We start from the raw sequence: 23709 nt of genomic DNA, 5'->3' as shown, positions 1-23709 counted from the left end.
CTGGAGATGGGGTATTTATGTTACGCGCTGCGCTGCTCGACCTGTTCTTTTACAGGAGAGGAGCCAGCGTAACAAGGCAAATGAAAGGATAAAAAAAACCCCACTTGAATGCATAATTTCACACTGCCACTATTGTTATTTTTGCTCAAGTGCGCTATAGTCGGCAGGTCATCCTTCCCCTACAGCACCCAGGTGGAAGCAAACGGGGGCTTTTGCTGAAGTGGCTTCAGGTAAAGTGAGCTCAAAGGTTGCTGTTCTTTATGTGACCCTCATTTCTGATCACTGTCAGCAGGGAGTCAGTCACCAGGTGGATTACCACAAAAGATTAATTAAAAAAAAAAGTCCATCACATTTGCATAATGATGCAGTGCTTTAGTTCCTCGCTGTGTCCTGTCATTGACAGCGTTGCTTCATCAGATACATTTCTGCTTTTGAATGAAGAGGTGTGTCTCAAACCGTAATGATAAAAGTGTTTCTCACTCTGCAGGCATGCCCATTAAGACTGATTGAATTACACAGATCCCTATCATCTGTTATACTACTGTCTGCCACACTACTCAGCGCTGTTTTTGAAGGCTTCAGAGTCTGAGATCCCTACTGAGATCAGAGCTGCCTGCGGCGTTCAGACACACCTAAACGGTACTTGTAATTACAAGCTGCCGAGTGTTGCCCCTGTTAGTGGGTGGAGCCAGCATACAGAGTCAACAGAGCATAGGGGGTGACTGACATTTGAATGAGTTGATGCCGTTTGATGTAGTATTAGCTCACCTTCAGTTTGTAGCATTTGTAGAAATGTTGGTGTGGGGCAGTGGAGGACTCGTGCCCACGTTTGTGTGGCGGAGTTTGATTTTTGTCACTTTGATGGGCGTGTAGGCTGGGTTGTCACTCTACACCAGTCATTGTGTATGCCTTTATATTTTACAGCACTCATGACAAGATGACAAGCAATGTTACAAAGTCTGCCTCAACTGGAGATTTTTATCCATTTTTTTAAGGAAACTTTTGCAATATTTCAGGAAACCCTGCAGTTAAAAATAATGTGAAATGACCAACTCTGCATTGTCACTCTTTTGACTTTTTTTTTACAATTTTTTTAGCTCATTGTTTTAGGTCCATGGCCAATGACTTTGCTAATCTTGTTCACTCTCCCTTCTCTGATCGAGCTCTTTTTCAAAACTGTCACAAACCACAGTGACATAGCACAAGTTATTTACTAGAAAGCGCAGAGCAGGATTTAGCTGCAGAAGAAACTAAGAGGGAAGTAAGCATTGATCTTTAATTCACTAGGAGAGCAGAAAAACACTTATGAAAAGTTTGTGTAAATAGGCAAAATAAATTAATGCAAGTATTATGAATTTAAAAAAAAAAAAAAAGGTCTTCAAAAAAGACCATAGTAAACAGCAGTTCATCCTACCTCTCAAACCCTCATCTGAACTGAGAATGTAATGACAGATGAACACATTTACTCATACACATTTAGTATAATCACATAATGAGAATGTATTAAAAGTGACGCTGCTATGCTCATTTGCAGCCCATATTTTTATTCTTCAGTTCTACTAGAGTAGCTTTTGTGTGGCTGCTTTCAGCTGCTCCCTTATTTGTGAGAGGTCGCCACAGCGGGCAGCACTGCATGTTTGATTTGGCACATTTTTATGCGGGATGTCCTTCCTGACACAATCTCCAAGGGATTTGTGTCTCTTTTCTCAATCGAAATGGGGTCTTTTGCTTGTTAGGCGAATGTGTAAACCACTATTCTGTTCAATAAGTAGGAATCATTTGGAAGAAATGAACATGATTTTATTGAGATACAGAATTCAGTGAGACTGTTTGGCAATTAGACTATGATAGGAATGAAGGACCCCTTGAAGTCTAGAAGCTGGTGGTGGTGAAGATGAAGATGCGCTATAAGGTGGTACAGGGTAAGGTGGAGGTGGGTTGAACAAAAGGCAGAAAGACATAAAAGCACAGAGATTCAAAGTGCGCAGAATGCAGGCAAGAAGATGATTGGACAGCCTCGATGATGTCAGCGTTAATTTTGACAGCATGAGAAAGTGGAAGTGATGTAAAGAATAGACTAGCAGCCGAGTACCCGGGAAAGCAGGCGGCTGAGTGATTACAGATCTTCCTTCTTGAACTTGCACATACGCTTCATGGTGACAGTTTAAAATAATCCTTGTTGACTTTGCACTGGGTGTTGGTGCAGCATCTCAGTTCATCCACTCTCTGCAACAAGCTGTTTGAGCTCCCTTCCCTTTAAAGCCAGCTGTCTTCTGATTGGCTGCTCAAACAAGCAGAAAGCTTTGAAGGTGGGTGGGGCTTCTATACTAATTTGCATTAGATCCAGAATGAATTCACGGTTGTTTGTTTTGTTTTTTGTTTTTTAACACTGACCGCTTGTCCCATCTTTTAATTTCAACCCACAGAAACATTTTGTTTTTAAAGCATTTCTAAGAACTGTGTGTCATGAGATGACGGGGTCACAAGATTATTTTATGATTACTCATTATCTAGCATAAAAACACCCTCTGGGATTTGGCTCTAAGTATAATGATGCTCAGAATGATGAGTGTAGATAGTGAGGTGAAAAAATACGCCCACCCTACTTGGAATTTCTTTTTTTTTTGGTTGTGCTCTGGCTTTTGAAAATACTCAGTGAGAACTGCAGATAAAGTCAATATAGACAACCAGGATTTTAAAAAAAAGTTTATTAGAAAACCTTGCCACAAAGGGAATATTTTATAAAAACGCAAACAGTTTGAACACACTTACCTTCAGTTTGTTCTACTCTCACATATACAAGGTTCTCGGTAAGTTACTCACTATTTTGGCCAGCCTGCTCCATGATTCCTCCAGCCAGGAGAGTCAGTGGAAAGATATACATACATGGTGAAGAGACTTGTAAATGTTTAATTTATCGGATCTGAAAAGTACTAATAATAGCAAAGTAAAACTGGAATGGAATTTAATTTACGCCTCATATTTTCTGTGCCTCAGTCTCATATCTCAGTGGTTGTTTTACCAGTCTTTGAGATCTGGATCATTTCCAAGAGTGCCTGATCTGTGTCTTATAGCACTGAAGTTATAAGCTGACTTTTTGATGAGCTTTATTCCCAGTCAGGCCCACTATTGTCAGCAAGATTATCAGTAACCCAGACTGATTTTTATATTGCATCCAGTGGCTTTATTATACAGTTCAGTTTCTTCATAATCATGTCAAGCACAAGCAGTATTGTTTAGCACCCAGGGGACCAATGCCCTAGATGTTGCTGTGATTCAGAATGAATATAATATATATCTAGAGGCCTCCACAATCAGTCATTCAGAGAAAGTTCCTAGCTTTCCTGGACTTGTGCAACCCCCTTTCCTAGTCTGCCCACAATACACTCTGCTCAGACATTGTGCAGCACAATGAGATACAAATTGAATTCCTCCTCCTACCTTATCGTTTAGATAAATCACCTGAGTCTTTTCTGTGCTAGAAAAGATGAGGAGAAACAGGAGATGGCACAGAATGGAGCTTTGGGGATATTTTCTCCCCTCCTCTGTTAAAGCGTTCTCCAGTTTCCCATAGCAAGAACATGTAATTCCATTTACCAAGTTTTCATAGCTGTGTACTATTGTGCGTTGAAGTTTGTGTCCCAGTTTGTGCTAGTGTCATGCAGTCCACTGAGACAGGAAAAAGAGTTCATTTCACTCAGCTTTTTTTGGATGCAATGTTTCGCTTTCTCATGCCACTGATTTCTCTTGCATCTCCAGAGACTTCCAGTTTGGCCACATGGACGGGAATGACTACATTAACAGCCTCATTATGGGGTAAGTGTCTCACATTCAGCCTCCCTCTCTCTTCTCGTGTCATCCTCCTCGTTCTCAGCCTCATGTTACCTTCTGTCAGCTACTTATCCAGGTCTGCACTGACTTGTAATGCCAGCCTCTGCCATTAAAGATGCTCTCTTGTGGAGAAGTCAATTACACAGACTGTCATTTCTTTTTTAGTGCTCTTGGAAACTTTAAACCCCCCTTTCCTCCCTCAACATCCAGCATACACCCAGGAAAAGCACAAAGATCCACAAGCTCATGCAAATCTGGTTGTGAAAGGGCAGCCTATTGAGATGAATATGTGAGGAGTTTAGGGATAGCGGGCTGTGCGTGGATTAAATCTATAGCGGTCGTGTGTTTTCTAATAGCTTGCCAAAGAGCAACGCTAATGATGCAGTTAGACCCTTGCTGCAGCAGCTTTGTGCCCAGGCTGAGGCTGGCTGTTAGGGTGTCATGCTTAGGGAGGCCTTGAAACTGACATCCCTTCCTTTTAATTAGGCAGAACCCCACTACGACCAGCATGGCCGTCGCAGTCGGCATGTCTGTTTTGTGTCTACTAACGTACAGCATCTAATTATGTGTGTCTGTATAATTTTGTGTGAGAATCTGCATGCGTAAAACGACCGCGGCAGGATGTTATTTTAATTTGAGCATGTTATTGTTTGTATGAGCAAGATTATAGCAGACATGGTGTCCCAAGTCCTGTGTAATTTAGTCAGTGTGTCACTGAGTACAGTAGAAGTTATGGCTTGAAATATAACTACATTGAACCAGCAGGCTTCTGGTGCACAGTTGAAAATAGGCGGTGTTTATATTTAAGGATAAAAGAGGTGATTAGCCTTCCTAATTTTGTATGAGCACATACAATATGTATTTTTCCTGGGTTTTAGGGGACTGAATTTAGCTGCTGTAGCGCAGGATTAATTGCCCTCCTTTGAGGAATAAAATCCTGGCCTGTCAATGTCCACTAATCCTTTCCCTTAGGAGGGCCATGGAAATAAATCTGATGGCTTTTTATCCCTCTTTCTGTCATCACAGCGATTACTGTGTTCTGGCAGCAGTCTGTCTGGCGTAAGGCTGCTTCTGCTTTCACCAGAGGCACACAAACACACTCAGGAATACACACATACTAGATGAGAACCACTCAAAGTCTGAGGTCGTCTTTGTTTCTGTTTAAATGTAGGATTATCTCTAACCCCTTATATGGGATGCATTGTAGGCTGTGAAAAACGTGAAAAGATGTGAGCTGACTGAAAACTGGCAATATCGAGGGGAGACTTGTAATCGGAATGGGAATGATTACGAAAGGCATTTCTCCAGTTGGACATCCAAATGAACGACCTCCTGATGTCAGCAAACATAATTTTCTGATAAATTTAAAATGGATATTTATCCAGATTTTATGTTGCCACGCATCCTAAATGTATATTCTGGACATACTGTGATAATGATTATCATAGTTTACAGTTGGGATTAGTAATTAGGCCTTCTTACAGTAATTAATGCTCAGAAAATGCTTCTGGTAACAAAGCGAAAAGGAAACTTTGAGGAAAATGAACTGATGAACTGTTGCTAATGAGTCCCGTTAAAAAAACTAAATAAAATAACATAAAGCCCTCAAATGGGTAAACTGCACATAATTTGTGCACAATTTGTTCACCTCTATTTTCATTTTTTAACACCAACAAACATTAGTGCATTAAAGTCAATTTTATTTCACAAATATTTCACAAATGTATTAATATATATGTTGTCCAATGCGCACAAAAGGTCAATGGGAAAGCATAAGACATGCCGAAACTTGCATAATTTAGAAATTGTGTAATCACATTGTGCCCAGCAGAGCAGCTTGAGCTGCACCACATGTAGGCGAGTACATGCCAAAGCTGAGCAGACAGTTGTGAAGTCTTTGGTGTCTTCGCAGTAAATTAATAACTAGTTTGTTAAAATTCATTTGTTGAATTTTTAATGAACAACAACCCTGTTCAGAATATAAAGAACATCTTCTGATAAATCAGTATTAGACAACTGCGTTCGTTAGTGGTTGCTGGAGGTTGGATGTAGAAGTCATTGTTTAATTGATTGCTAAAGCTTTAATCAAGCAGGCATCGAGACTGGTCAGTCACCCCCCAGCACTGACCAGCCTCCAGAGAAAGGAGTTCCCTGACTGGTTGACGAATATTTGCTGGCAGTCGTAAAGAGGTACCAAAAACCTCCTTGTGATTGCTTTGGTTGTTAGCAGACTGCCTGTAGGGTGGCTCCAATACACTGACGAACAAAAAGCTTGGCTCAAGTCTTCAAGATGGGACTCTCATGTAGTCTTTGCTTCTGGTGTTAGTTCTAATGAATACCAATAGTTTCTCAGCTCCAGCTCCATAGTGAATCCAAAGACATGCAATGGTATCTTATCGTCTAACTCTCTATCTAACATGCAAATTCCCCCAAATCCCGAGTTATTACTTGAATAGTGAATTTTGGCTAGCCTAGAAATGAGCTCACTATTCTTTTAATTCCTTTAGCAGCTTGTACAGATCTTGTAGGATGGTACATAAAAGAAAAACAACAACAAAACCACTGGCCCTAATTGTATAGAAACCATTTTTTGCAGTAGAAGAAGAATGTGTGCAAATGGTAGAATATATGACCCTTAATTATGGTGGCGAATCCCCAGTAGTCCCACTAACTGAGGCACATAGGCTAATCCATATTTATTTTAAATGGGTGCCATCTGTTGGAGTAGGCTGGATGTCAGATGGAAATACCCATTCATAATGTGTGTGTGGTTGTGTGTGTGTGAGAGAGAGAGAGATTGCAGAACTCAGCTGGACAGAGTAGTGAGGCACTGATGACTCTACCGCACGGGCGTGTATGTTTGCACTCCTGATCGCAGCTGGGTGGTGGATTGGGACAGTGATGGATATGCGTGCGTGTGTGTGCAATTTGTTGCTGGGTTGAGTAACACCGCGGGGATGTGAGGTGGCAGCGCCGTGATGGACTGTTTGTGCGCCTGTGTGCATGTGTGTATCTAAGCACTAGGATACCTTATCTAAGCCAGGCTTTGGTGTTGTGCGAGACGTGTGGAAGAGGGATCGGTTGTTTGTATGACCTTATTCCCTATCTCACTGAGTTTTGTAATTCCTCTGCTGATTTGTCGAAATGAGCCGACTCGGCGGCGTACAGTGTGTGTCTCTGTTTCTGTGTTTTCTGTTAAAACAAAGCCTGTAAGATCACTGGAGTAGTTAGTATATGTTTTGTACGTGTCTTGGTGTGGATGCAGAGCTGCCTTCCTCTGGACTCCCTGGGCTTCACTTGTCAGTTTTAGTTTGTAAAGGTCTCTTTAACTGTGACCGCCACAGACCCATAAAACCCCTGAGTTGCACACTCTTTGCATAAAAGATGGAAGAAATGCCACTCTGAAATAGGCCACACTGCATCGCCTTTTTCCTTGGGAAAGAAAAATTCTCTGTTTGAAAGAAAACCCATGGGAAAACTTGGGTTGCTCACAGTACAAAGGGTTTGTTTATCTCACTATTGTATTCTCTGTGTTGCAATTTATTCTTTAAGAAACTACAATTTGTTCCCATCTAATGATGCTCTTTGATAATGGCAGTCTGAGGTGCGGGGGTTAAGAAGATTAAAAGCCGTGTTTCCTGTTTTTTCCTCAGCGAGGTGACAGTGCCCTCCGTTATCATCCTCAACACATCCAACGAGCAGTACTTCCTGCCCAGTGAGCCGATCGAAAGCATGGAGCAGCTGGTCCAATTCATCAGCAGTGTTCTGAACGGTTCTGCACAGGTCCAAATCCTTCCCTCTCCTCTCCCTTGCCTCCCTTTCCTGCTTTCTGTTTATGTATTCAGCCTGGTGTAGCCTTCTCTCCCCTTCGCCTTATGTTGTACCGTTGTAATCACACCAAATCTTCATTAATCAAGCATGTTGCCTTGCATTTTAAGTCCCCCCCCTCAGAAAAATATTTTTTATCAGATGAGATATTTTTCCAATCTCCTTTTGCATGTTTAGATTTCATATTGCATTCCCTTTTGAATAGATTATCTGCAATAATTCTATGTTCTGAGCCAAACACTGAGATTACTACATGACTTTGTATTGTAGTGTGCGCACTAATCTGGAAAATAAATGTCATCGTTCTCCCTACGCTACGCTAAAGTCACCAGATGTATGAAACCATAAGCCAAACACCCAAAGGTCTTTTTCCTTTTTTCCGAGAATGGTCTGGGCTATTTTTTGCCTGGCAAAACAAACCACCCTCCCACCAAATAAACAGCAACAGAAACCACCATGTTTCTGCAGTCCAGTTTTAGCCAAGCCCCGGACAGTTTCAGCCTCTACGCGTCAGGCTCGTAATGTCAGCCATGTGGTGTCTCAGGGCCCGTTTGTCCTTCATGTAGAAATGCACCAAATAAAGTTTTTGCTCCACAAAAAATGTTACCATAGAATAGAAGTGGATTTCAAGGATTTTCTTGTGGAGTGTAGGGAGCTTTTTTGCTCCAAGCATGATCAAGTTTTGTGAATCTTTAATGCTTTTTCAATGGAAGTATAAAAACCACGAACACTGGGTGTGTTTTTTGTAGAATTCGCCTCCTGTGAAGCATGAACCAGCCTCAAGAACAGAGTTACCTTAGCAGTCTGTCACATCTCTACACCTGGTTTTCATGGAATAATTATTTTATTTTTTTAAACTCACTGCTGCCAGATTTAAGTCCTCGTTCTTTTGCTTCGTTTCTATTAAGAAGAAAAAGCTACAACTTCTTTCTATGTTCTTTTTGCAAAAGGATGTCTGATAACTTGCGTAGTTCTCATGCAATTTCTGCTTAGTCTGTTCAGCAGCTGCATCCACAAAGATTGTCTCATACCCCACCTTCAGCTCATTTCCAGAAGTCCTGCTTAGTTGGAGCTCACTAATTGGCCATCCTGATGAATTAGCATCAGGACAAATCACTCATTGGCTGCCCCGGTGCTTTTTGCCAATAAATGAGCTCAGATGGAGCAGAACTGCTGCACTGTGAGCAAACTAGAGTCAGGCACATTAGATAATTTTGTGCAAGGAAGCGGTTAATTAAACATTATTTAAAATGTCTGAAATGTACTAAGCACATGACTGGAGAACTGAAACCTGGATATTTCAGTCTGTGTATAGTATGTGTAGCTGTTTGAGAAGTTTTTATTGATTTATTGATTGTTTTGTGGTTTAGGGAATGTTTCCAGGTAACTGCATCAAATTGTTGTTGCCAAGCTGAAGAGTGCATGAAACCCTGCGCATGTCCTATAGAACTGGGATAGACTACACGTAGTAGCTTATCCGTGTCCATTAAACTCTGTCTTCCTGCAGGCATATGGAGGTGACGGCATCATTCAGAGGATCAAACGTGTTGCCTTTGATGCCAGGTCCACCATTATGGTAAGTTGGTGAGATTTCAATCAGAGAATATTGCCTAAGCAGGATGTAGCTCAAGTTCAAAGTGAAATGAAATGCAAAATATCATCTCAGATTTCCACCAATAAGCAATAAATATTTACAAAAGAGCGTAAAATAATTCAGTCTGCAGGATGTCTGCATCAACTGTTCGTCAGGACTGAAGAAACAATATGACTAAAATTCAATCATGTCTTTTTTGTGCCCCGTTCATGAAGAATCAAGCTCCAAAACTATAATATTATTATTATTATTATTATTATTATTATTATTATTTCGTTGCATAGTTGCATTCCTAAAAAATAATTTAAGTGGTTGAATGTTATGCTTCATTATTATGCTGACCTCTCAGAGGTCAGCATAAAAATTCAATATTTGCACTGCTTTGGTTCTGTTTTGGTCTCCACCACCTTCATGGGGAAATGTGTGTTTTTCTGTTCACCAGCTAATTGTAACTATTAACTAATGGCTTGTATACAGTTGGAGCAATTTTCTGTGGGTTCTCACATTACATACAACACTTACTGTTTGTCAAATAAGAGTTCTGCAGATGATTATCCAATCTAGCTTTCAAGCTAATATTACTTCAGGGTAATTTTACTATGCGACATGCTACTCAGAGGACTCTCTCCTGTTTAAGGATACCAGGCTTCACCTCTACAATTAAAGCACAGCATTATCGTGCTGCACAATATTGAATTGCCTCTGTTATGGAATAATATTCTTGCTGTTTCACAATGTGCTTCACCTTGACTGCGTTTGCTAAATTAGGGTTAATGCTCTGTGTTCAAGCTGCTCTGCAACAATGTCAAACAAATGCCCCTGTGCACTCCACTTTTCCTCTTTGAGGAAAAACAACATTTAGAGGACAAGATTGGATGTACAACTGAGAATATGCAGTGCAGGCAGTAAACAGTCCGTAGGGAGAGGGGGGAAAAAACAGCAGAGCAGATGGAGGTGGAGTGTTGAGGGAGGAGAGGGTCAGGCGGCTGAACTTCTCCTCCTTCTTTTACTCTAAGTAGTTGGTTCTTTTGGGAGAACTAGTGTTTATTTTACCAAGGGTGTGATAGGAATGTAAATACAGCTGTGAATAATACCTCTCAGCGGGCATGGTTGAACTTTAACCACGACTAAAACTCTGCTCCGCCCATAACAGTGTCCTTAAAGCCATGTGGAGCATGTCTAAATGAGAATTACATGCTTTAATGTTAGATTGAAGTAAAGGGTTGACTTAAAGCTCAAACGAGAACCTTTTAACAAGATATTAATTGAAGGTTTAATTCTTCGTGCGTCACATCAGGTTTGACCTTCGGGTTATTAAATGAAATCAGTGATAAAGTAAGCCAGATGAGCAATGGGTAAAAGTTTCAGTGCAAAAGAAAAGCTGTATTTCTTTGAGCTAAAAAAGCAACAATGCAGGATCTTTATTTGACTTCTTCTATTGGCTGCATAAAAGTAAAAATCTTGTGTCAAGGGTCTGACTTACATCTGTAAGAGAAATGAAATGTGAGACTCTTGTGCTTTCCTAAATTTAGCAAGCTGGAAGTATCACCAGTCTAGTTTTGCTTACAGTGACATGATATGATATAGAGGAGATAGGCAACAGCCATCACCTTGCCCCTAGAGAGCCTATTTAAATTCATGTCTGACAGGAGCATGAAGAAGCAAGCGCATTAAGCCCAATGAGTCATAGCCAGCTGTGTTAGCATAGCATGCCCATCCTTTCCCTCATCCAGCATCACAGAGCACAGGCAATTACCATTCCTCTTCCTGTGGCAACGACTGAAGGGAACGTGAGTGTTTCTCTTCTTCTCAGCTCAGTGGCTGGCAGGAGTTGGGACCAAATGTGCCCTTTTAGGTGGATTCTCTCTGATGCAGTTTGCTACATTAAGATCATCTGAATTGTGCTTCACGTGTGCCTCCTGAAAGAAAAAATACAGGTTTAATTACACTGGAGTGCTTAAGAAATATTAGAAATAAATTGTATCAAAGTGGAAAACATGGATGTGAAATGAGGGGTGCCTTAATTATTACCAGAGAGCAACTTGTTGGCTCTGTGTGTTTACTTTGATTTTTCTCTTAAGTGATCCTCAAGGATAAATGTAGTTGCTGTAAATGTGCAAATTCTTAAGGGATTAAAAAAATTGTTCTGTCACTAACGCTGGTTTAATTTAAAATGAAACGGTTGTAATTAAGACGAAAAGCACAGTCTCGACAAATGTAGCGTCCACAGAGGTTTGTGTCACATTCCTCCAGCAGCTTTTTGCTCATTTCCGTTTCATCTTCGTCTCATAAGCGAGATTAGCCAGCTTGTGACCTGTAGTTACCTATAGCATCACGCTCTATGCAGGTCTGCAGAGATTTACATTCATATTCATGGAAGCATAATTTCGGCTTTAGTGTGCTCGCACGCACTAAAGCCGAGGGAGGTGGGAGGTGAGCCCGTAATAAGCAGGGCAGTGTGTGTGCAGGCAGTATCTTCAGAAAGACTAGTGTATAAAGGTGGGCCTGTGCTCGTGTTTGATGTTTGATTTTTCTTTATTCATCTTAGTTGAGTCTGTAAAATGAGAAAGTAAAAGAAACATGAAGGACGTTAGATTGAAGGCCAAGCTCTCCAATATGGTCATTTGGTGTAAAACAAAACAAGCGGCACAGCAGACGATACAAATAGTTTAACACACTATAAGCATCTGAAAATTACAGGACAGAAGTGGAATTAATACTAAAACATTAAACCCTACGTGAGTGTATGGAAATGTTTCATGACCAGCTTTTTAAATGCGTACACAACATGTAATAGTGTAGTGTAAATGATAAAATACATGAATAAGTTACAAATTTGGCAAAAAAATGTTTTGATCTGCAGATCTGATTTGAATTTGCTTAACTTTCCGCAGCTAAAGGCAGGCTCTTTACTACTACAAACACTGGTTGTTGAGAGCAATGTGATGCTTTTATGGGACTGGACTGAACAGGCTGTGTTACGAGTAAGCAAGTCTCAGTGTGTGAATTTAAGAAACTGCAGCACTGACTCATCGTGGGACCTCTGGACCACAACTGAGCTTTAGGGTCTTATTTATCATATTTCCTCCCTTGTAGTCTCCGATAATGTGTGCACATGTCAAAGTACATGTGGCAGCTTCATTATATTTTGCCCCGAGCTCCTAAACTAACCATCACTCCTACTAGCTGTTAGTCGTGGTAGACAGACAATCGGACCGAATTGACATTTTGCTGGATATTGATTTAGCCTGACATTTACCTCTTGTTAGCAGATTGTTTTGTCTTAAGCAGTCCTCATACTCACTTGACATCCCTTTTACTTTCCTTTTATTACCATTTGCTAGAACTGTACCTGGTTATTTCTGTGAATGACCTCAGATTACTGTGTACAGATGTATTCATTTTAATTTTTACTCCCCATTTTCTCGTCTGTGTTATGCATGGATCTAGCTGAGAAGCTAGCTGGATTTCAGATTTTTTTCCCCATAGAAAGGAAAACAAAATTATTCCTGTGAACGATGATCAGTTATTGAAGGAAGAAAAAAATCAGATTTCTTGGATAATATTATTGTTTGCACATAAATGTTTTGACTGACAGACAGACATACAGATAGATCAAGAACACGGTGATGGATGAGACCATTAATGACAAGTCGTTCGCCAATGAGCGTGTAGATTTGAACCAAAATTTACAAAAAAATAGTTTTTATCCAGCATGACCACACATGGGTGACTGAAAGTGTTCACAGACATCAAGACGGATTTTTTTTTTTCTATAGACTTCTATAGGGCCAGGACTCTATTTGCAAACACAGCTATTGCCATCTGGTTCAGGTTCAAGACACTTCAGCATAATTTAATTTTCCATATCAACTTCACAATATATTAAACAACACTGGAAATAGTGATTGAGTAATTAGAAACCCATCTGGAAATATTTCTCACTCAAATGTTTAAATCAAATGACAAACAATGATCGCTTTCTCATGGACTTCTGTTCTGTGACACCTTTTGAAACCAGAGAGTTGCCTCCTCCTAGCTGTTAGAAACAATGCAAGTTTAAGGTACGCTGTATGGATACAAGTATTGGGCCACACCTCTAAATCACTGAATCCAGTTGCTTTTCGACCTGTTGCCACAGGGGTATAAAATCGAGCTCTTGGCCATGCAGTCTGCTTTTCCAAACATTGGTGGAAGAAGGGTAATCCTAATGCGCTAACAAAGTTTGAGTGTGGTACCATAAGAGGATGCCACTATTGTGAAAAGTTATTTTGTGAACTTTCTTCCCTCATAGATATTCATCAGTCTTTTATTTGCAGTTAATGGTGTTTAAAGTGGTGTTTGGTTGCTGAAAGATAAAACTAAGGTTATGTATTTTTCTCTTTTGTATTTTCTCACTGGATTATTTCAGTGTTTTCCTCAAGTTACTGTATTACAAATTTGTCTCCCTATACTCTCCCCCACCCCTCGTCCTTCGCTTTCTTAATTTTCCTTTCATCTTTTGCTGTCTTCTTTCCCACATCAGTCGGTGTTTCGCAGCTCTCCACTGCTGGGCTGCTTCCTGTTTGGCCTACCGCTAGGCGTAATTAGCCTGATGTGCTATGGCATCTGCACAGCTGAGTCTGATGACGGTTCGGATGACATAGATGCGCTGAAGAGAGAGGGCCTGACTGACGACGAGGAGGAAGAGGAGGATGAGAGGCAACGTGCTGCGGAGCTGGAGGGCCCAGAAGAAGAGGATGAGGACGTTGGAGAGAAGGATCCTGAAGAGAAGAAAACCGATTAACATAGGGGCACCCGCTGGATAGAGGATCATACTTCTAGTCAAATGCAGTGACATGAAACTCAAAGACATATCAGTGTGTTACTGTTGTGCTTTGTTTTTCATCTCACTTCCCTTCAGAGCCCCTCTAGCACAGACTATTCTTCCATCTTTGAGTTCTTTGTCTGCGTGTAAGGTCGGCTGCTTGGCGAAGCCACTGAATTATGTTGAAAGCAAACAGCCTCTTTAATGATGGAGTGTAAACACTGTTCACATGAAGAAGGGATGGCTGCGAACCAAACATACCATCTTATTTATTATGATTCCAACCAACCAACCAGTGGTTAATTCCATGTGACGTGTGACACCCTGATTTCATAGGTCAGTGTCTTGAAACCCCCTTTTTTGTCGTATAACGAACTATTTTTCATTTTAATTCTCATTTTCTATATTATCCTACAGTAGTAGAAACTGATTGATGTTGCCTTTAAATTTGCCCTCAATCCATTGGGTAGGCTTGTGTATTGTTATTGACGTGTGTAGAATGAAAAAGAAGTGCCCAACAAGGAAAATCTGCCATCATTGAAATGTGCAGTTTTTGTTTTTTGTTTTTAATTCTGTGTTATTGCCTAAAAATATTTCTTCTTATAAAGGGTTACAAAGTGCCCATACAGTCCTGCAGTTCACCGCATTTCTCTGTCAGCCATCTGCTGTCCATTAAGAAAGACTGGGGACAATAACCGGGATCACTCGCTGTGATACCGACACATGGCAGATGGACATTTTTAACCCATTTCCTTCCAACATGACCAACTGGGTAAAAAACAAAAAAATATCCTTATATAGACAGGCTGTACCTGTCTAGCAAAAGCCATAACATGCATCAGTAGCTCCTGTGGATCTTAACAAGTCATATTCCTCAGACAGACAAGCTCTGTCTGTTTCCATATTTCAGTCTATCCCCCATCACCGGTTTCTATATTCAATTCGATTGACATTTTGAAGTTTACATCCCAATGCCCTGAGATGTACACAGAGCATGTAGAACATTAGGATTGTCTTTATGCTGCTGAGTTGTTGTTGTTGTTCTTTTTTTTCTTTCTTTCTTTGTTGGTCTCAAGGCATAGAGATCCTGTATACCCTCTCCTTGTGACTAAAGTGTGTGTAATAGCTGAAATCAAGTAGGGATAATGGATTCCTCCTTAATTCACCAGACCAATCTATTTCATAAAAAGACAGAGTGTTCCCAAAATCCTCTACACCCAGTGTAATAACATTTTTATGAAAATTCCACAGTACAGTGCACCTTATTGGATTTAGGGTCCAATGAGGCAGAGACCTCAAAGCATCTGAAAACACAACTTGAATATCTGTAAAATAGATTCTTACTCTCAGCTGGTACGGCGAGTTACGTGGCGTCCACCTTTTCCAATAAAGATCAATTTTCCTTAATATAAGATTTTCTTCAAATGTTCTTTTCTTTTCTTGTTTTTTGCCAAGAGTTAGAGGACACGGTTGATGCTGCTGACATGTGTCTACGTCAGCAGGTAGGCAGCTTATAGCATAAAGACGAAGCTGGGGCCGCGCTCGCCCGGCTCTGTCCAATGAGCTGCCTCAGAGCTCCTTTAAAAAGCAGGAACAACAGTAATTTCACCATTCTGTTCTAGTTCAGTAACTCATTCGACTCAATATAAGCACACCTTTTCTCTTTTTTAAAAGAAAATTCTTATTATCTGTGGTTTACTGTGAAGCTGCGCTAAAGGAGCCATGCCCTCGCCTTGCCTTCTGGTCTGTAGTTGCCTACCACTATCTGCCAAACTTCCTGTTAGGGTTTGAATTGAGTTTGTCACATTTTATTACAGGTTTGAAAGATTGAAATAAAGATGGTCGTCTTTTTTTCTTGCTCATTGGAATTTTTTTTTCTTTTTTTCATCATGTAATGTCGGGTTGTTAGGTTTCCTTTTTTGTTTTTTCTTTTAGGTCTGTCAATCTTCCAGCTACCGTGCTGTGCAAAAGTCTTGAGCAGAGTTAACCAGAGTTACTTTTAATTTTTTAAAAGTGGTTGTGAGCAGTAGTTCTCTGGGCTTTTTGAAGATCTTGGACATGATGCTTTTTCCCCTCAGCAGTGTGGGTAGGCGGCGTGGACATTAAGTTTGTGAATGTGGTAACTCGAGAATGAGGTGAAATAGGAGCTTCAAGTTGATACCACAGGTGTATCTACTAGAAACCTTGGACAGGATTAAAACTCAGTGACATAGACCTCAAAGTCAAAGGTAAATTTCACTGAGAACACAGTAAGATTTTCAGTTAATACCATTGGTGAATGTCCTAAAAATTTTGGATGCATCTCAGGGACCTTGATCTCAAAGCAAAAGTAAGTTTTCTGACCATCTTGTGTATTCAATAACAAGATGATGTAGGATTTTGTAATTGATATTATAGGTGGCTGAGGGGTAGCAGTATCACAGTATTTCAGTATAATGATTTTGTTTGGTAAGCTATGTAACAGTGACCTGTTAAGGTTAACAAGGCTCCTAACTCAAAGAATTAACCAGTGCCAGGTCTACACCAACACATACCAGACAAAAAAAACAGTTGTAGGTGCTTTGTTACTAGCAGGTTATCACAAAAACACACTGAATATCTTTAGTTGCATGTATGAAAAATGCCAAAGATGACAGAATCTGACAGACATAAAACAGTAATTTTGTACAAACAAAGTGATTCCCAAAGAGTTATTAATCAACAATTGGCAAATCACAACACATCTACATTGAAAAAGAAATGGCAGCAGGTGTTGCTTCTGACTTTAAACCCTGGTAGAATAATACAACCTCTGTTTTTTGCCTTATGTGCTGTATTTCCTTCTGTACTAATGAATAAATCACTGCACGTATTTTCATTTTTCTTTGAAAAACATAAAGAAATGAAGGCTGCTTCAAGACTTTTGCGCACTATAGTTCTCTGCCAAGCTTCAATTATCACACAGACAAATGTGGGTTTTTTTTCTTCCCCCCACTTCCACCATTATAATCCTTGGCAGAGGTGTGTACTCACATATGGCGGATATAATCACATTTTTGGAGATCTAGGTTTAACCAGGGCTGATTGCTTTCCTTGATGTGAAACTCATTTATTTCTTCTCTTTAGGGAAAGACGACGTTCTCAAGTCAAACTCAGAAACGTGACTTTACATAATGAAAAAGCACACCGTCAGCATACTTCCCTCACATGATTTGAGAGAAAAAACAGTGTTGCTTTTCGTAAAGTTTGATTGGTTGTTTTCAAGTCTGATAAAGTCAGAGAATTTTCCAGCGGATGTCTTTTTGGGGATAAATTACCACATAGGGGGAGATAATATATTACTACATCAGAATCAGTGTCATTGAGTGGTGCTGATGCAAAAAGTAATTCATCGCTCAATTACCTCGCGCTATATTCTGAGAATGAGTTTCAACGTGTGGCAAATGAAGGAGGCCTGGTGTCTCTCTCTCTCTCTTTTTTTTCCAAAGTACCAACAGTCTGGCGCGCTAGACAAGGGCAATTACACATTGAAGCTCGTTCTGACGTCTGTCTTATGTTGGAATGGCAAATTAAGGCGAGATAGTAATCATCTCATTTCTGACTCACATGGGAGGTGTTTAATGGTTTAGGTTCACATGTAAGGTCAAGGCAAAAAATAAAAAAGAAGGAAAGATAGATGGTTATTTCAGTTAATGCTTCAACCCTCCGTGTCGACTGTAGTCTGAGCTCAGTTGGTGTCATTCAGCAGCAAGATGAGAAATAGCTGATTAACTTTGCTCACCATGGAAACCAGCCCACACTTGTTCTCTGTGAGTCTTTGCAGATCCTGTTAGAAACAAGAGTATTTATTTTATTTTATTTATTTATTTTTGTATGGTTGATAGATGGCTGCAGCTGCCCGATTCCATCTGTTTGCTGCCACTATAGAAAAATACCTCGATGCCTAATTACACAAACAATGTAGGCAAATCTGCCCTTTTGAGATATCACCTCCTCTCAGTGAGTCGGTGTGTTTGTATGTGTGTGTGTTTGTGCACGTTTATTTTTTTCAATCATCAGCTGTTACATCCTTTCTCATAGCCCTGTCTATGACTATTTTTGGGGATCCGACTTTACCTCAACAGTTCAACTGGGCTTAATAGGCGCTTGTCAGCCTGTCAGTCGATAGACGGGGCTCGTTGCTGCTGTTTTCTTCTGTGCGCTCTGACAATTTGGCAAACTTTTCTTCAGGGCTTGTGTGAAAATGATTCTGCAAAGATGGTTGCTGCCCATCAACGCTGTTACAACTTCTCCTGCATCAAAAAGCATCAAGCAGGCAAACTCCTGGAGGGGATGGTAACTGCAAACTATGTTTAGTTTGTGATGTCTGAACACTATTAGATCTCACCCATTATGGTACAGAATCATCACAAAGATTTCAACCCACTTATGCACGTGTGCCTTTTTCTTCCTTGAGTCCGTCTATTCCACATACTCTACACTTACTGGCCACTTCATTAGTTGCACCTTGCTATTGATGGGTTGGATTCCTTTTTGAATTGAAACTGCTGCAGTTTTTTGTGGCATAGATTCAACAATATACTTCAAACATTCCTCTGAGGTTGATCTCACAGTCACAGCCACCAGGTTATTGTCATGTTCAAGAAACCAGTTTGAGATGATCCGAGCTTTGTGACACGGTGCATTATCCTGCTGGAAGCAACCATCAGAAAATGAGTACACTGTGAATCTCAAAAGGGGTAGATGTGGTCAGCAACAATACTCAGGTGGGTTGTGGTGTTTAAAAGACGCTTAAGGGGCCGAAAGCGTGCCAAGAAAATATCCTCAACACCAACAGCAGCGCTGGCAGTTGCTCACACAAAGCCGGACGGTTCCATCCAGGTTCGAGACTCATCAGACCAGGCAATGTTTTTCTTCTATTAATCTTCTTTTGTTCAGTTCTGTGAGCCTGTATGAAGCCTCAGTTTCATGTTCTTATCTGACAGGAGTGGCACTTGGTGTGGTCTTCTGCTGCTCCAGCCCACTTGCTTCAATGTTCAGAGATGCTCTTCTGCATACCTTGGTTGTAACAAGTGATTATTTCAGTTACTGTTGCTTTTCTGTCAGCTCAAAGCAGTCTGGCCAGTCTACTTTAATCTCTTAAATCAGCAAGTTATTTTTGTCCCCAGAGAACTGCAGCTCACTGGATATTTTCTCATTTTCAAACCATTCTCAGTAAAACCCAGAGATGACTGTGCAGGAAAATCCCAGTAGATCAGCAGTTTCTGAAATACTTAAACAGCTCATCTGGCACAAACAATAATGTGATATTTAAAGCCACTTAAAATTACCTTTGTTCCCATCTGAGATGTTCACTTTGAACTTCAGCAGGTCATCCTCCAGACTACAGATATTTGCATTAACAAACAGTTGAACAGGTGTACAAGTATGCGTTTTCTCTGCTCAGGTGTTTATTTTTAATCTAAAATTTGGTATTTTAATGTCGCAGTCTATGAGGGTTGACTAAGCAGCATCTTCTGGAATAAAAAAAAAGGTAGATCGCATGGATATGCAGTAAACTACAGCTGGGGGCGGGGGTTGCATTATTTTTTTAAGATAAGTGATTCATTTGGACACTGGATTTAGATGCATGGCCACTTTGATTATACAAATGTCCCATCAAAGACTCCCATGTTCCTCAGTTCTTTATAAGTGCTATCCTGAGGTACCTATGCTCTCCAGCTAACAGGAAGCTAATAAACAAGGTGCTCTGTATTAAGTTAAAGTAGGTTATCAAGAACTAGAGTCAGTGTTGGGGTGTCCGTCCCACAACAGATATTTTGATTTGCTATATTTCTTCAAAATCCATAAACAAGAACGATTTTAATTCTTTGTTTTAACATTTTGAAGCCTCTACATTCAGCCTTATGTCTGCTTACATTTTATTCTTTTTGGAGCTATTAATGACCATACACAGACTAGAGAGTGGAGTGCTAAGTTGTCGGCTAATGCCAGCATGCTACAAAGATTAATTTTCAAACTGTATGGATGCATTTTACAGGCACAGATACTTACTTATTAACATATAGATTCATTCGACAGACTGTTACTACAGTTAACTCAATAATAATTGCATGAAATATTGTCCAAAAGGCAAAACCACAAAAATAGAAGTCAGCTGAGGTGATTCCTAGCAGATAGCTAGCAGTAGGCTAATCATGTACAAAGAAGCCAGACAACCGTGTAAGCCTTAACAGGCCTTCAACAGGTGAGTTATTACAAAAATTAAAATGAAAAGGCAAATTTGACATTTTTTATTAAGTATTTTTATCAAACATAAAAACCTTTATTCTGTTCAGAGTCCATGTTGATCCACTCCCATCTTTGAATGAATATAAGCAATGTGTTTGGCCAAAGCTGCTGGAGTATAACCTTCTCTACATTCAGTTAAGTTCACACTTGCCTGCTGACATGAGACATAAGCCCTAAATAGTAAAAACTGTCTGGTGTTTAGACGTGCACGCTGATGATTGCAGCTTTGCTTTCGCCATACCTTTAAATCGATTCCACAAATGGAAGCAGAGTGTAACAGCCTGACAGTTTGGTCTGATATCAGGCCAGTTTTGCACCTGTAAATGATGTTTTTTAAATGGCGCTCTTGCTAGAGCCACATGCGCCCCTCTATAAGGTGGAGAGATTTAAAGCTTAACAGACCTGCCATGTGCAGTCGCTGTTGGAAAAATGGTCCATTTAAAATCGTGACAAATAAATCAACTTCTTTCCGTATTCCAGTTTGTGACAATTTTTTATTTATTGCTGAAATGATGCACATCTCTGCTGAGAATAACAAGTGCATATTATCCCCTGCCAAGAGCACTGTAAGCGTTTCCCAGTGGTGTTTTTCTCCTTATCGCTCTACCAACGGGCCACTGCCACACAGCAGTTGCCTAATGATGTTTCCTGGGTCGTGATCATTTACTGAAGGGACCTGTCCCCTCAGGGTGGTCTTGGTGACTTACAGTACCTGAGATGCAGCTGTTTCTGGAGGAGGTGACATGTGCCCAAATGTAGCTGTGAATGCTGTCACTCCCACCGCTGCCACAGGCTCCTTTCTGTCCTCCAACCTGTTTATCGAGAGAACTTAAAAATCAGCCTTCACATTCAAGGAACAAAACAGGTTCATCAACAGATGAATGAGTGCGAGCAGTGTGTGCGTATATGTGTGTCCCAGCCTTTGTGTGTTTAATCTGTGCTACTTCACACAGATGTTCAGGGACGTTATGTGTCTCGACTGCTGGGTCCAGAGCTTACTTCTAAGCCCCCTTATAGTGACTGTAGCCAGCTGGGTGTCAATGATGGTACAGTCAACAACACCTCCACACTCATGCACTCTTCCTTACTGTGCACACACACACACACGCTTTATGTGGGACTTTCTGAAGCTAAGGCAACAACCTGGAGGAAGCTTGTGGGAACAGTCTTTGAATCCCTTTAACTCCTAAAAACCGGATATCTCAGAAAATACTACCCGGGTATAAGAAGCTAAGTGCTATATTCTGTAAAGAAAGTGGGATTTATTTAAGTTAAAGGCTTTTGCATGATAATCCTTTTCGAATGGGTGGGTTCAATAGCTGAGGAGAGAGAACTAGCTATATATATATATATGTATATATATATATATATATATATATGGAGAATACAATACATGGATTCACATATGTATTCAGGACTATTTCATTGAAAGATTACGAATATTTCCATCTCAGCAAAACAAACCTAAATGACTTGATTTGCTTTGCTTATGTTTGCTTTGCAATATGTTTGAAGTTGGGCCAAGGGAAAACCATTATAGAAGCTTAACGGGGCATTTCTAATCAACTGCCAATTCCAGGACTATTGGTTTAATCAAAGTACAAATTATTCTAATGGGTCAATACCTTGCCAAGATCAGGAAGACGATCCAAACTGTCATTTCTGGATTAGAGGAAATTGATTTGGATGTTCATGAACAACCCAGGAACCACCAAGGCTCAAGCCTGCCTGAAGTGAATTTTACATCGCCATGGCCTGAGATTTAGGCTTGACTGAAATCTCTAGCTGCCAAAATGTTCAGACAATGATTGAGCTATTTATGCACAAGAGGATATTTAGAGTGATAAAGGTCATGTTTTTAAATTTAAGGTTACTGTACCAACTCTCAAGCACGGTGGTGGTAGCGTCATGCTCTGGGGCTGTTTTGCCAGGAAACCAAATAATTTAAATGAATTTTACCAATTTCATTAAGAAGTGTGGTCATTCAACCAAAATTATGCCAGAAGGCAAAAACATCTGGTTGATGTGCAATTTGCCAAAGGACCAAATGTTAATGAGGGTGCATGTATATGTTCGAGCCTGTGTGGATTAGAGAAAATCCAAAATAGTTTCCAACTTCTGCATCCAGTTTTGTTTTTTAAAAATCATTAAAAATGTATGCTGTACAACAATGCCACACTGGAAAACGAACAGTTCAAACAAATCATGAAAATCCCAGGTTTACCACAACATTCATGCCCGTGATGAGTGTGTACTGTATGTAAACTTCTGACCTCAGCTGTATGCACTACTTTCCTATTAGTTGCTATCTTGTAAATGTCATTATTTGTTGGTGAACTAATGTGCAACAATAGACAATATAGATAGTTATAATAAAGCTTTGTACACAGAGGAGCCTTCCAAAAGAGTGTTCAAAGGATAATTTGAATCTTTTTGGTCTATTGAGGAGGAAATGCACTTATATGAGTTGTTCTGTATGATTAAGTGCAATAACAGGCAGCTTGAAAGAGCAGGCTTCTATATTTATTCTCTTCATAAGTACTTCACTGCTTTTAATGAGTTGTTGAATGCAAACATTTTTGTTATTTTATTCATGTTCATGACAAACATGTCCAAAATTGTAAAGGTCAAGGACTGAATGACTGTAAAACACATGTGTGCCAAATGCTCAAGCTTTAGACTGTTTCAGTGTCATTGCATTGTTTAATATACCCAGATTTGGGAATTGAGAAGAGATTTCCTCATAATGTCTTTGCACTGCACTCCCACACACCTGGTGTATCAGTTTCGTAATAGGCTTTGATTTCAGAATCCAGGAATAAAAATATGTAGCTAGAAATGAGCACAATAAACAGCCCACTATCCCAACTATGGTGCTCTGCAGAAACCCTTACATCAGTGCGGCACCAGAGAAAAATCAAGCATTTAAAACTTACCAGATGCCTTTGAGATCTGATGTGAACAATGACAAGTCAAGTACAGACAACTGCTCCTGATGTGCTATTCTTTGAAAGAGCGACACAAAATGCTGTTAGTGGTCATTACTGAGTCCACTTTAGCATCCAGCACCACAGAGGAATAGCCACATAGAGCCTACAGAGAGTAATAACATCTTATTGCTCTTGTGGTCACATTTGGCCCAGGCCAGTGGTTAACTTTGCAACCTAATAGGAAATGTTTCCTTTTCAGCTCCCTCTGATAGCTTTTTAATTGCTTTCACTGACACTGTCACCTCTCTTCCTCAGTAGCCTCGAGACCATGTTGTGTTTTCTATGGCGAGGGAGCTCTGTAATGTAATCATGAAATGATCATAATTAGGGAAACATAATTGTGAGGAGTTATTTGGTTTAAAATGACCCAGAGGTACAAACTAATCTCT

At 40.2% G+C, this 23709-nt stretch overlaps 1 protein-coding gene across 1 annotated transcript in view; it reads left to right on the top strand.

Moving 5' to 3' along the window:
* The window catches only part of LOC134634458 (protein disulfide-isomerase TMX3-like), a 35085-nt gene extending 19167 nt beyond the window's left edge, over positions 1–15918 (top strand). The window contains exons 13-16 of the mRNA XM_063483671.1: positions 3760–3816; positions 7485–7614; positions 9167–9235; positions 13779–15918. Coding sequence (XP_063339741.1) covers positions 3760–3816; positions 7485–7614; positions 9167–9235; positions 13779–14039 — 517 coding nt within the window. The 3' untranslated portion in view covers positions 14040–15918. The remainder of the gene's footprint in view (positions 1–3759; positions 3817–7484; positions 7615–9166; positions 9236–13778) is intronic.
* The last annotated feature ends 7791 nt before the right edge of the window (positions 15919–23709 follow it).

The sequence above is a fragment of the Pelmatolapia mariae genome, linkage group LG9, assembly GCF_036321145.2.
Source record: "Pelmatolapia mariae isolate MD_Pm_ZW linkage group LG9, Pm_UMD_F_2, whole genome shotgun sequence".
Classification (NCBI taxonomy): domain Eukaryota; kingdom Metazoa; phylum Chordata; class Actinopteri; order Cichliformes; family Cichlidae; genus Pelmatolapia; species Pelmatolapia mariae.
Note: the sequence above shows the minus strand (reverse complement) of the source record. Positions and strands in the feature narration are given on the sequence as shown.